Source organism: Heteronotia binoei, chromosome 8, assembly GCF_032191835.1.
Source record: "Heteronotia binoei isolate CCM8104 ecotype False Entrance Well chromosome 8, APGP_CSIRO_Hbin_v1, whole genome shotgun sequence".
Taxonomy (NCBI): Eukaryota; Metazoa; Chordata; class Lepidosauria; order Squamata; family Gekkonidae; genus Heteronotia; species Heteronotia binoei.
In genome coordinates this window covers 46,452,520-46,466,612 of record NC_083230.1, presented here as the reverse complement: position 1 = coordinate 46,466,612, position 14,093 = coordinate 46,452,520, and the positions used below count along the sequence as shown (strand labels likewise).

The following is a 14,093-nucleotide window of genomic DNA, read 5'->3' as shown; positions in this document are numbered from 1 at the left end:
CGGGATACTCGGTCTTTCACCAATCGCGGACCAGCGGGCGGGGGGGAGGAGTGGCGTTACACATACGGGAGGATTACTCCTTTCGGGCCCTCCCGGACCCAAGGATCGATGGTATTGAATGTGCCGGTTTGGCGTGGGATGCCGGAGAGGGGTTGGCAGTCTGGTTGGTGTACCGTCCGCCTAACGCACCAACCGGCGCCTTACCATCACTATTGGAGGCAGTGGCGGGCTGGGCGTTGAGGTTCCCAAGGCTTATGGTCTTGGGTGACTTCAACGTCCATGCCGACGACACGGCCTCCACTCAGGCGATGGACCTAGTGTCTTCCATGGCGACACTGGGGCTCTCTCAATTTGTTACGACTCCCACGCACCAAGCCGGACACACACTAGACCTGATCTTTGCGTCCGGGATTTCAGTGAGCGATATCGCGCTGGAAGAGGTACCATGGTCGGATCACCTAGCCCTTAAGGCTCGTGTGGGGACGCCACCCCAACCCTGTATGGGCGGAGAGCCTATTTTGGCTCGCCCTCGGAGCCTGATGGACCCGGAACGGTTCCAAACGGCCCTGAGGGAACCCTGGCCCACTAGCAATTCCCTCGATGGCCTTGTGGAAACCTGGCAAGACCGACTAACCAGGGCCATTGACGAAATAGCACCCCGGCGCCCTCTGCGCCCTCGTAGGAGGTTGGCCCCATGGTACACCTTGGAATTGCGCCAACTCAAACAAGGGCTCAGACGACTAGAGAGGCAGTGGAGACATACTCGGGACGAAGCAATGAGAACATCCTACAGAACGCTTATGAAGTCGTATGAGATGGCAGTCAAGGCCGCAAAGAAAAATTACTTTGCAGCCAAGATTGCATCCGCAGATTCGCGCCCAGCACAACTGTTTAGAATAATTGGGGACCTTATAACTTTGCCACAAGGCAAACCAAACATTAGAGAATTGGAGATTGGCTGTGAGGCATTTGCGAAATATTTTGCGGATAAAATCTCATTGCTCCGCCAAGTCCTGCCTACCACCTTGGAAACAGTGAGTGAAATTGAGGCTCCGTGCCTGTCTTCGGGGTTGGTCCTGGATCGCTTCGACCCGCTCGACCTGGAGGAAGTCGATGGGATCCTCTCCGCTGCTCGCCCAACAACATGTGATTTGGATCCTTGCCCCTCTTGGCTGATTAAATCTTGCCAGAGGGAGCTCAGAAGTCCTCTACGGGACATCATAAATAGATCCCTCGTAGAGGGGCACTTCCCAACGCCTCTGAAAGAGGCGTTGGTTCGCCCTCTCTTAAAAAAATGTACAGCAGACCCGGCCGAATTGGCGAATTACCGTCCGGTGTCTAATCTACCATTCCTAGGCAAAATTATTGAGAGGGCAGTGGCGTTGCAGCTACAGAGGTTCCTAGATGACGCTTCCGTCCTTGACCCGTGCCAGTCTGGGTTCCGACCGGGCCACGGGACGGAGACAGTGCTGGTCGCCTTGGTGGATGACCTCCAGCGGCATCTGGATCGGGGCGGCTCTGCGGTACTGATGTTATTAGACCTGTCGGCGGCATTTGATACAGTCGACCATCAGTTACTAAAGCACTGCCTTGCCGACATAGGGGTTAGGGGGCTGGCCTTACAGTGGCTTTCCTCCTTCCTCTCTGATCGGGGACAAAGGGTGGCCATTGGGGGCGAGCGATCCCAGAGGCACACACTTGATTGTGGGGTGCCTCAGGGAGCAGTTCTCTCCCCAATGCTGTTTAACATTTATATGCGCCCCCTTGCCCAGATTGTCCGGAGGTTTGGGCTGGGTTGCCATCAATATGCAGATGACACCCAGCTCTATCTACTAATGGACGGCCGGCCTGGCTCCGCCCCAGGGAACCTGGATCGGGCCTTGCAGGCTGTAGCGGCGTGGCTTAGATTGAGTGGGTTGAAGTTGAACCCAGCGAAGACAGAGGTCCTTTGCGTGGGTCGCGGCGCCCAGGGAGGGGAAATAGCTCTCCCAACCTTCGACGGCGCACCATTGGAACCAGTGCGCCAGGTAAAGAGTTTGGGTGTTTTACTGGAGCCTTCATTATCAATGGAGGCCCAGATAGCAGCCACTGCCAAGTCAGCATTCTTTCATCTGAAGCGGGCAAGGCAGTTGGCCCCCTTCCTGGAACGCCGCGACCTCGCAACAGTGATCCATGCAACGGTCACCTCAAGATTGGACTACTGTAATGCCCTCTACTTGGGGCTACCTCTGTGCCGGACTCGGAAGCTGCAGCTAGTGCAGAATGCGGCGGCCAGGCTGTTACTGGGGCTCCCGAAATGGGAGCACATACAGCCGGGGCTGCGCGGACTGCACTGGCTGCCAGTTATCTACCGAGTCCAGTACAAAGTGTTGGTTATTACCTTTAAAGCCCTATATGGCCGAGGACCTGCCTACCTAAGGGACCGTCTCTCCCCGTATGAACCCCAGAGGGCACTGAGGTCAGCAAGTAAAAACAAAATGACCATCCCTGGGCCGAGAGAGGCCAAACTCCAAAACACCAGAGTACGAGCCTTTTCAGTTGCGGCACCTGCACTGTGGAACCAGCTCCCGGAGGAGGTGCGGGCCCTGCGGAACCTCGACCAGTTCCGCAGGGCCTGCAAGACTGCCCTTTTTAGACACGCCTATAATGATACGGACTGCTGAGTTGCAATGAACGAAGAACCGCCATCTCTAACACCATTTAAACTGGCAGATTCAGCGCCAGAACAGCTATTACTGCCAGATATATATATAATGTAATGTAAAATTAAGTATTTTAACTGAATTAACGGGTTTTTATATGTGTAATTTTAATTGCTAATCTAATGTTTTATTATTTATGTTAATATATTACTTACTGTTAGCCGCCCTGAGCCGCTTTGCGGGGAGGGCGGGGTAGAAATAAAATTTATTATTATTATTATTATTATTATTATTCTCTGCTCTATCTCAGAACTCTCTGTTCCAAATACATGCTTGATTTTATAATGCAGATAGATTCATAGAATACAGAGAATAACAGTTTGAAGTGGATATGAGTAATCTGATGCTGAAATTAGATGTGTTCGGAATCTGACGAAAGGACAAGCTTTCGTCAGATGGTTTAATGGGGAGAGGTTAATGGATGTCCCATATAGTATGTCACCCTATAGCAGCAGAAGTAACTGTTTATAGTATTTCACTGTGAATCAGATATTGGAAGATTCCTTATTGTATGTTTGGTTCAAGAAAATGATGCGCCAGCCTATCTTCTTTACAGTGATAATCATGTACCCAGTGTTGAGCTAAACTGGCATTCCAGCTTCTTCTGTTGCTAAATGAAGTGTCTTGAAAGTTATTTATCCTTTGATTACTGTTGGATAGTCTAGTATGAGGCAAGCAGTTGTACATGGTTTTCTCTGAAAAACAGATGCCCACACATATTCTTAACTAGTTTGGTGCAGCTCATGCGAATCTCTAAATGAAAATGAAGGCCACATAACTCTCCCCCTCATAGGATGAGAAGAATAAGATCTATCTCAAGTTCCTGGTGTATTCTGTTTCTTGGCTTCTGCTGTTCAAGGTCTTGTCTTCCTGTTCAAGGTCCTAGTATTGAAGGTCTTCTGATGTGTTTTTACCCCTGGGAAATCTTGTCCATAGCCCGGTGATAAGCTCATGGTCAGACAATATACTTTCTTTAAAGGAAAATGAGCATTGCTTTTAGGACTTCCATTATACAACTTTAGACCAAATTCCTTTTGTAGAAGAACCTGGTTTAACATAAAAATTCATGTTTAGACTTCTTGAAGTGAACTTGCTTCAGAGGAATATACCATCAGGAGGAGCAAGTAATAAACTGGTAAACTGGACAGTAGCAGTCGCTTAACACAAAAAGAGGTGCCATTTAGATTTTTGCATTGTACAGTATAGTATTGTAGAGTTTCCTGTATTACTGGATCCTAAACTGGATAGCACAGGCTTGCCCGATTCTATTAGATCTCAGAATCTATTCAGTCCTGGGTCTTAATGTGGAGACAGGTAATGGCAAACCACCTCCAGATGTCTCTTGCCTTGAAAGCTCTATGTGGTCACTATAAGTCAGCTATGATTTGATGGCACTTCCTACCACCTCTAGATCACCTGGATGCATTTGGATTTGTGTGTGTGTGTGTTTTGACTACAGCTATAAACTAGGAGTTGCATTTCTTACAACTTGGTAACATTTGATTTATAACCCTTTCCCAAGGACTCGGTGTTGCTTAAAATTCACAAGTACAGAGGCTACAACTCTTTTTACGCTATGCTGTCCAAAGGCTAGAAATAAAAAGGTTTTGCAAGGGATTTTTTTATTATGGTTTAATATGTACTAATAATTAATTATTACTGACCTGAAGACTTGAGTACAGGGCAGGAAATACATCTACAGTAATGTATTTGTGTGTCTCACAGGACAAACATTGGCTCATCAGGCAAGCAAAGACTCCAATGATTAATTCGTCAATACAATTTCTAGATGATGCTTTTAGGAAAAGGTAGGAAAGTTTACTATGTGTTTGAGTTTTCTTGCAAAACCAAGAACAGGTAGTGTCACATTGTCAGACACAAGCTTTGAAAAATGTTTTTGATTGCTTCAGTTTGGATAGCTGTAATAAGTTGACTGCTGTAACCTCTGTGAAAGTAAATAATTCACTTCCTTCCTTTGTCCTAACCAAAGAGTCATCCAGATGTCCAGGATTGTTGAATAATGTAGACACTGTGTTACTTACATATCTGTTAGAAGGTATAGGCTGTACTCACAGTTCTAGTGTTGGATAGATTAGCACAGTTTGCTGATATTTGTAAAGCTAGGCACTGTATCCTGATGGTTTGTCCACTGTTTATTGCCCTATGTGGCATTTTATGCATTGATATTTAAGTTCTGGTCTTTGGCCGTAATAAAACCGAAACTGAACAGGTAGTGTCTATAGGCCTTTTGTTGTTTGGTTCTATTTCAGGTTAGTAAATCTTGTGAATTAGAATATAAACTCATTTCCATAACATTATACATTTTAAAATAATGGTTCTCAACAAATAACCAAATGTAATTGCCCTAATAGTAGCTGTTCAAAGGAAAGAGAAAATGTTGCACTTTTAAAAAGCACATTAAGGATGTTTTAAAGGTCAGCATTACTTGAAAACTGTATCCTTGCAAGTTATCTTAAAAATTCACTCTGTTGCACTTTGAGCTAGTTTGTTCCTAGCCTTGTCTATAGTTGTTTCTAAATAGGTGAGAATGCAGACTTTGTTTAGCCTTAGGTCAGATGAATAATGGCACAAAAGGTTTGTTCAGTGTTCTGCATTTTAGAAGTATAAAACAGTTCAGTTCTGAAAACTCAAGTTTTGTTTCAAACTGTGAAATGTGCATCAGACTAGACTGTACAGGCTATTAATTTTATAAAGCTTCACTGGTAATAATCCTGTTTATATATAGGTGGCAGACTCTACTATCAGTGGATGATATGGTAGAAAAACTTGTGAAGAGGCTGCAATCCCATGGAGAACTGGACAATACATACATCTTTTTCACATCTGACAATGGCTTTCATACAGGTAAAAGTGGCTGGCAACACTGAGTGTTTAAAAGTCTTCAGTTAAATGCTGCAGCTTCCACTTACTTCATGAAGCCCTGGGAGCCAAGATGTCTGGAGACGAGCAACAAAATTATCAGAAGAGGTGTATAAGCAAGAGGAATTAGAGAAAATAATCTATTTTAACTCCAGATCAATGTCTTGTAGTGTTCACTTATCTGTAAATTTAGTTATTTCCTCCTGTTTCTAATGTCCCTAGATTTTATGATTGAGCTACTGGAAGTCAGAATGACCATGATCTTGGGATGGGAGTTTTTTTGAGTTTTTTTAGTCATGATAATAGACACACTGTGTTACACATAGCACTTCCATATGTGCATTTGTAATACTTTCAAAAAAGGATTACAGCCAATCCTGGAAATTGATTGAGAATGTCAGATGGATTGTGGCCTTGGAAATAATTGGCAGACACATTTGAGTGTTTTTCTCTAGAAGTCGTTCTCCTCATTTTCCCAAAAATGCTAGTTGGCATAGCAGACTTTGAAAAAAGTGCCAGAGAATCTAAACTAAAATGTATCTGAAATTAGGCACACCTGAAGAAGAAGCATCTGACCAAAACTTAGGATCCAGAATACCATTTGTAGAACTAATTTGCACCCCACCCTTGTTGAAGCTCACTGTCTCCCAAATTAAAGGGACATTCAAAGTGTTCAGAAGTGCCCTTCAGGCAGCAGAAGACAACCATAGGTCCCCAAAAGTATGAAAACTTGTTAATTGTAAGATTTTATTATAAACCATGTATGTCAAATTTATGGTTTTCTTCCATAGGCCAGTTTTCTTTACCTATTGACAAACGTCAGCTTTATGAGTTTGACATCAAAGTTCCATTGTTGGTTCGAGGACCAGGGATCAAACCCAACCAAACAAATAAGGTACAGTGCTGTTTGTCTTTTGTAAGCTACTTTTAAGTCCCCACTGGGGAGAAAAACAGGATACTGCTTTTGTGAGTGGTACAATGCAGTTTATGGTATGGTTTCATAGAAGGACTGTTCATAACGTAGATGTTCAGGAATTGGTTAGTGGAGTTGATAACGTGAATATAATATTCTGCTATTTAGGGTCTAATATGTATTTTTGCTGTGGTTGGAAATGCAGACCTCTAAGGTGAGGGCTGGATGGGTGAGTGAAATGTGTTATGATTGGATGGTAGCAGAATTGACAGGTGTTTTTCCTGAGAGGGTTTGTGTCAGAAGAGAAGGGAAAGGGAGTTTGATTGAAGGAAGTGTTGTGAACTGAGAGAAGTCTGTGTTCTTTGTGTAGAAGGTATTAGCCTAAGTGGCAAATGGTGAAAATAGGTCTTCGTAACTAGGTCTATTTAGGGAACTTTTAGAAAGAAAGAAGACCTGCCTTTCTGTTGCAGTCAAGGAGCTAGTATTCTTAAGGAAACCATTATGCTTTTGAACCACACTGAAACTATTATGTTGTTATACTTAAATTATAAACGCTATTTTTGTTTAATAGAAACAACTGTTTTATTTAGAATAAAGGAATCCTTTTTACCTCACAGCTACCCCCATGCACTGATTTCTCTTTTATTTTACCCACTGTAACTAAGCCTTCATGTTCTGCTGGTTAAACTAAGAATTCTAAGGTGCCATTACAGGCGTTAAATACCAGGGGTTTCATAAAGGGGGTAAAATATGACAATGAAGTAAAATAAAGCATGTAGAAAGAACTGCAGTAGTATAGTATGAAATTACTGGCACTTCTTTTCAAATCTGCTGAACTGCCATTGCTTCTGTCTCACCTCTGCAAAGTAGTACATAAAGGTCTAACCTTTAGAGGGATACCACCTAAGGGGACAGTAACAGTGTACGTAGGAGTGTTAAGAACAATTGGCAGTTCAGCTGCTCTCCTGAATCTCTGGCAATATGTATTTGTAATTCTTTTGAGGTACAGTAGAAAATTGCACCAGTGACAGAAGTTAATGTGATAGCTAATACATTTGTGTTTTTTGTGTCGTTATTTGCTTTATCTGAGTCTTAATTAGAAAATCTATTATCTCCCCCCCCCCCTTGCCTTCTAGATGCTTGTGGCAAACATTGACTTGGGTCCGACTATATTAGATATTGCAGGCTATGATCTAAATAAAACACAGATGGATGGGATGTCACTGTTACCACTAATGGTAAGTAAACAGATGGACTATTACAGGGGTGAACAAACCTGCTTCATGCAAGAGCCACATAGACTAAATGCCAGGCGCTTGAGAGCCACAACTTGAGAGGCAGGTTTAGGGGAGTAGCCTAAAAGTGACATCACAGCAAGGGGTGGGGTTTGGTGCCAGATATGACATAATCAGAAGGGATGAAGCCTAGGGATTGCCATCACTTGACCTTTGACCTATTACATTTTCAGTGATCTTTGAAGGGAATAAACTGTCCAAGATAGTTATTTGGATTCTGTGATTTTTTAATTGAAAGTGATATATTTTGGCATTTGCTCCGACAATTGGTGACAAATAGAAAGGGGGCTAGGGGGAGGGGGTGGAAAGAAAGAAATGGGGGGGGGGAGAATAGATGGAGGAGGAAGAAAGAGAAATGGAAAAAGAGTAAAAGGTGAAAAAAAAGAAATGAAAAGAGAGAAAATAGATGGGAAGGAAGGACGGAAGAGTGAGGGGTAGGGTGAGAGGTATGGAAAGAGACAGTGAAGGAGGCAAAAAGAGAAAAATTGAAAGAAAAAAATAGAGAGGGAGGGAGGAGGAAAGAGAAAGGGGTAGGGTGAGAGAAAGATGGAAAGAGTGAAGGTGGAGAGAGAGAGACAGAAAATAGTTGAAGGAAGGAAGGAGATGAGAGAAAGAGATGAGTAAAAAGTGAATAGCTGGGAGGATGGGGGGGAAACAAAGCCAACTCACCACTGAAAAGACTCCCATGCACCCAGCCAAAGCTCCCTGAACTGCGCCACTGCATGGAGGAGGAAGTTATTCCCTAGGACCATGTGCATTCTGCTGCTTGCAGCCGCGCACCCCCCGCCCCCCATACCAAGACCTCCCACCCAGCCAGCAAAAGAATCCTGAGTGGCCACACCACTGCGGAAGTGCACATGGCCTGTGGAGGAGAAAGTTCTTCCCCCAAGACCATGTACATGATGCTGCCACTGGCTTCACTGCTTGGAGCCCCCCTCCAGCACCAAGAAGACTCCCACCTGCCAGCAGAAGCACCCCAAGTAGCCACGCCACTGTGTGAGTGCACATGACCCACAGAGGAGGAAGTTCTTCCTTTGGGACCATGTACATGCTGCCACAGCCAGACCCACTGCTTGCAGACCTCCCCCCCCAGCACCAAGAAGACTGCCACCCACCCGCAAAGGCACCCCAATTGATTGCGCTGCCACGGGAGTGCACATGGCCTGCAGAGGAGGAAGTGCTTCCCCAGGACCATTTTCATGCTGCCACTTCCAGCCCTCCACCCCGCCCCCCCAGCAACAAGAAGACTGCCACCCACCAGCATAAGCTCTCCAAGGGACTGCACTGCCATGGGAGTGCACATGGTCCATGAAGGAGGAAGTTCTTCCCCTGGGACCATGTGCATGCTGCCGCTGGATCCTCTGCTTGTTACTGTCCCTCACCCTCGCCAGCACTAAGATCTCCCACCCAGCCAGCAAATGTACCCTGAGTGGCTGTGCTGCCACGGGGAGTGCACATGGCCTACAGAGAAGGAAGTTTTTCTCCCAGGACTATATACATCCCAGTTCTACCATTTGCAGCCGACCCCTCCCCCCAGCACCAAGACCTCCCACCTGCCCAGCAAAAGCTCCCCAAGCAGACACACCGCCGCAGGAGTGCAAATGGCCCATGGAGGTGGAAGTTCTCCCCCTGGGACCATGTGCATGCTGCTGCTTCCAGCTCCCCAGTACCAAGACTTCCCATCAACCCAGTTCATCTAGGCCCAATTTAGGGCTGCTTAGAGTTGGGGTGGGGCTTAGCTACCATGGAAAGGGCCTCCTGGCTGCCCACCCACCCTTTGCTAGAAAAAAGTAATGGATCTCTACTTTCAAAGTGGGGACATGGAGGGGGCAAGGGGGAGGCGCAGGGGGGGACACTTGCAAGCTGCACCGGACTTCTTGGAAGAGCCACATGCAGCTCGTGAGCTGCAGTTGGCCATCCCTGGACTATTAATTGGTATTCTTGTAACTGCATTACAATGGTGCAGGATTTTTTGTGCAAGGGTTCTGTGTGTGTGTGAATATAATAAAATGGATCATCATCTGTGCCCCCTCTTTTGCTGATATTTTCACCCCTTATTAAGAAGAATGATTGGTATATTTCTTGACAAGAAGCTATTTTTAAATTAGAAGGGAAGGAGTTTGAATCTTGATGCAGCTTGGCCCTCTAACTTGTCATAAAATGAAGTGAAGCGCTGTTCAGGACAAATTTCAGGACATAGAAGTGGTATATGTTGTAGCATGCAAGAATGGCATAACATATGCATGATGAAGTATACATCTTGGGGGAAGGGCGGGATATAAATCGTAAATAAACTAAACTAAATCTGACTTCTGCAGTTTTCATTGTGACTCTTTCAGAGACAGCACCTTTAGGCAAGTTTCAGGTAATTAAAATATTTTTCAGTATGTATGGTTTGTGTTAAGTTGTTCAAAGTTGCATCAGTGCTTCATCATACTATAAGATGTTTTTCCATGGCTATCACATGTTCAAGCTTAATCTCTACAATTATGATGGCTAGAAGCAATTTTATCTAAGCAGTTTACCTTCTATACATTTTGTGAGGTCATGAGAAAGAAAATCACCTACCTGTTCTGCTTTCTTGTAGAGAGGAGACACAAATGTGACCTGGAGATCAGATGCTTTGGTTGAATACCAAGGAGAAGGGCATAACAGCAGTGATCCTACCTGTCCTGCCCTCGGGCCTGGTGTCACAGTAAGTGTTTCTAAAAACTGTTTTCTACATTCTAAGTATAAGGTTGAGAATAACTGTGAGGGTTGGGAAATATTAGGAGTTTTATCTTAGAGATGAGATTTAAACACAGTATGAGAGATAAGAAGTATTAAAGTAAATCTGGAAGTAATTTCAGGAGTCAGTGGTGTGGTTAGAGATGCATACCCCATTCCCTTTTAATTTATGCTTCTGAGAAGTGCTGCTCAGTCTAACAACTTGTTTTTATAGCATTGTTTTCCAGATTGTGTTTGTGAAGATGCTTACAACAACACATATGCATGTGTAAGGACACTCTCAGCTTTGTGGAATCTGCAGTACTGTGAATTTGATGATCGGGAGGTAATACTTGGTTCTCTTGTATCTTCTTGGCTATATAGTGTTAACACTAATTCCTTCAGTACTCACTAAATAAAATACATAGAAAGTATAAGAAGAAGAAGATATTGGATTTATATCCCGTCCTCCACTCCGCAGAGTCTAGGAGCGGCTCACAATCTCCTTTCCCTTCCTCCCCCACAACAGACACCCTGTGAGGTGGGTGGGGCTGGAGAGGGCTCTCACAGCAGCTGCCCTTTCAAGGACAACTCCTACCAGAGCTATGGCTGACCCAAGGCCATTCCAGCAGGTGCAAGTGGAGGAGTGGGGAATCAAACCCGGTTCTCCCAGATAAGAGTCCGCGCACTTAACCACTACACCAAACTGGCTCTCCCTGGCATAACAGGTATGAGAGTTTCTGTAAGAGGAAATATTTGTTCTGGGATTTACATAAATCCTTTTTGGAACTAGATCGATCATGTAGATCATTATCATTAATCATCTGAATTCAGTATGGTTACCTAATGCAGGTAGAAAAACATTGTATTATCCAACGTGCAATAAGAAGGGCCCTTTTATATCTGTATATTTAGTCTTCCTCTTTGAATTTTATTACAGTTATACAGATAAGAAACTTCAGATTATCTTTAGATATTATAGTCTAACAAGCTGCTTACCTGCTCTATTCTGAGTGGTCATCTATGCAGTCACACAAGAACTTGACCCTCTGCAGAGTCACAACTAGAATTTTTAGAGCTTAGTTTTAGAGCTATTTTAGGTGTTCAGGAAATAAATAGCCTCTGTTAGATTTGCTAGCCCAGAGCTACACTTCATCTTTTCAAGTAAATTATTTCTTTACTGCTTCTGCCTCAAGATCTATGTGCAATCTGAAAGCAGAATCTTGTGCTACAAAGGTATTTTAAGGAAATTGTGTGAGATTTGGCGCACAAAGTCTTGTTGTTCCACCACGACTTGCCTGCCGATTTTGATAGTATGCAAACTGGAGGCCCCTTGGTCATCTTCGCTGGATTCAGTTTTTGAACTGTTACTTTTCCTCTTAAAGTCCAAAACTGATCCTCCAGTGGGCATGTTTCAGTTAAACTTTAATTTTATTTGATTGTGGTGCCTTAAGCTTGAATCTTTGGCAGTCATATCTTGTTTTTTTGAAGTAAACAGTATTTCCGTGGTACTGCAGATGTTTCACCATGTAGCTGAAACCAGACAAGTGATAGACTTTGCATAGGTCTGAATTTGCCCTAATCTGATAGGTGAAAACTTGATCTAAGATAAATCCTCATGTTGCCATTTTCTTTACTGAACATAACTTGGGTAAACTGTAAAACAAGGCCTGGCTGTAGCTCTAATTAGTGAGCAGATTTCATTAGGTCCAAAGCTAGGCTTGTTCCATGGGAAAATGTGCTGTATTATATAGCTTCACATCTAGATTTATTTTTGTAATGCTGCTGAGTGAAAAATGCTTGTTTGCCGAAATCATATAATATGTCATACAGCCCCACTTTGCACTTCTGCAGGTATTTGTTGAAGTTTACAACTTGACTGCTGATCCACACCAGCTAAACAATATTGCAAAAACAATAGATCAAGAAATCTTAGAAAAAATGAACTATCGACTAATGATGTTGCAGTCCTGTTCTGGATCAACTTGCCGCACACCAGGAGTCTTTGACCCAGGGTAAACTTCAGTCTTTGGTGATTAATTTTGTAACAGCTTATTAACTCATTTGGCAAGAATATTTGTCCTGCATATTTCTCATGTCCCTCAAAACCTTTTCCTCTTAAATATAGCTGTAAATGTTTTAAGTTAATATCCCTCTAAGTGGGACAAGCTAGAATGTATTTGCTCTGCAGAAAACAACAACAAATATGCATCTTTTAAAAGCACATAAAAATGCTTCTTTGGGTGTGACTAGATATATAAACACTGAAAGGTTTACAAGTGTCATGTAGTTTAAACCCTTGCAACAGATAGATCAGTTTGTGACCAGCTGCTTTTAATACTAAACTGGGAACATCACTGTAGAAACTGTTGCTTTCACAAGCTGTCTACAGAGTATGCCTTACATATAGTCTTCATTTGTTTTAGTGAGGACTTGTTAAAACAAATGTGTTTCATTTAGATCTACAAATGTACAGTGTGTGTGCGCATATATACAAGTGTAAATGTCTTTGCTTTTTAATATGTATGAGGGTTTTTTTGTTTTTATAATACTTGCTTTAACTGTTGTTATTTATTGCACTTGATTAAGTGCCCCATCCTGGCATATGCTAGGCTCTGGGTGATATATAGCATGTATTATAAAACAACCTACAAAGTAAAAAAACAGCATAACAAATTGAATTTGAAACATCTTTGAAGAACCCAGATGACACCCTATGGGTTTTTATCTACCTTCTGGACTACCAGGGCATCATTGGGAGGAGGGTGGGGGGAGAACTTACAAAGCATCTGGGGAGAGGAGTAGAAAATGGAAAGTGTCAGCCAGATGGCAAACCATTGCTGTCCTCAGCCAAGATCCTGCAGGACCCTGATGTAATCTGGCAGAAAGTTCCACCAGGTGAGGGCAAGTACCGAAAAGGCCCTGGCCTTGGTCGAAGACAGGCAGATCTCCTTAGGGCCGGGGAGCACCAGAAATAGGTTGTTGAAGCTATTGGATATTACAGCAAGGATTGTTACTACTAGAGTACATTGCTCTTCCAGGGACATAGTGGAGGAGACAGTTCTACAGATATGTTGGTCCCAGACCACTCAAGGCCTTAAAGGTCAAAACCAGAGTCTTGAATCTGACTTGGTATTCCACTAGGAGCCTTTTAGCTATGTGCCATCTGTGGCGTTTCCGTTAAGACTCATGACACAACATTCTGGACCCTTTGGCGCTTCAGGTCAATCTCAAGGGTAGGCCAGTGTAGAGTGAGTTATAGTAGTCTAGTCCGAAGGTGAATGTTGCTTGGATCACTGTGGCTAGGTCCAAGAGCGACAGGAAAGGAGCCAGTTGTCAGGCTTGGCAAAGATGAAAAAACACTACCTTGGCAATATACATGACCCAGGCCTCCATTGAAAGGGAGGTATCCAGCGTCACGCCCAGGCTCTTGACAGACTGCGCTAGTGTTAATGGCGCCCCATCAAGAACTGGGACCGCTTTGTCAGTGGGGGGGCATCCTCATTGATAGCTTCAGCGAGATGGGAGTTCCAGTCTCCTCTCAGCTTTTCTGAGAGCCAGTTTGGTGTAGTAGTTAAGTGTGCGGACTCTTATCTG

The 14,093-nt window shown here is 43.8% G+C and overlaps 1 protein-coding gene across 1 annotated transcript in view; it reads left to right on the top strand.

The window, feature by feature from the left end:
- The window catches only part of GNS (glucosamine (N-acetyl)-6-sulfatase), a 33,682-nt gene that overhangs the window by 15,381 nt on the left and 4,208 nt on the right, over positions 1-14,093 (top strand). The window contains exons 7-13 of the mRNA XM_060244989.1: positions 4,428-4,510; positions 5,449-5,567; positions 6,374-6,477; positions 7,632-7,733; positions 10,378-10,485; positions 10,732-10,842; positions 12,351-12,511. Coding sequence (XP_060100972.1) covers positions 4,428-4,510; positions 5,449-5,567; positions 6,374-6,477; positions 7,632-7,733; positions 10,378-10,485; positions 10,732-10,842; positions 12,351-12,511 — 788 coding nt within the window. The remainder of the gene's footprint in view (positions 1-4,427; positions 4,511-5,448; positions 5,568-6,373; positions 6,478-7,631; positions 7,734-10,377; positions 10,486-10,731; positions 10,843-12,350; positions 12,512-14,093) is intronic.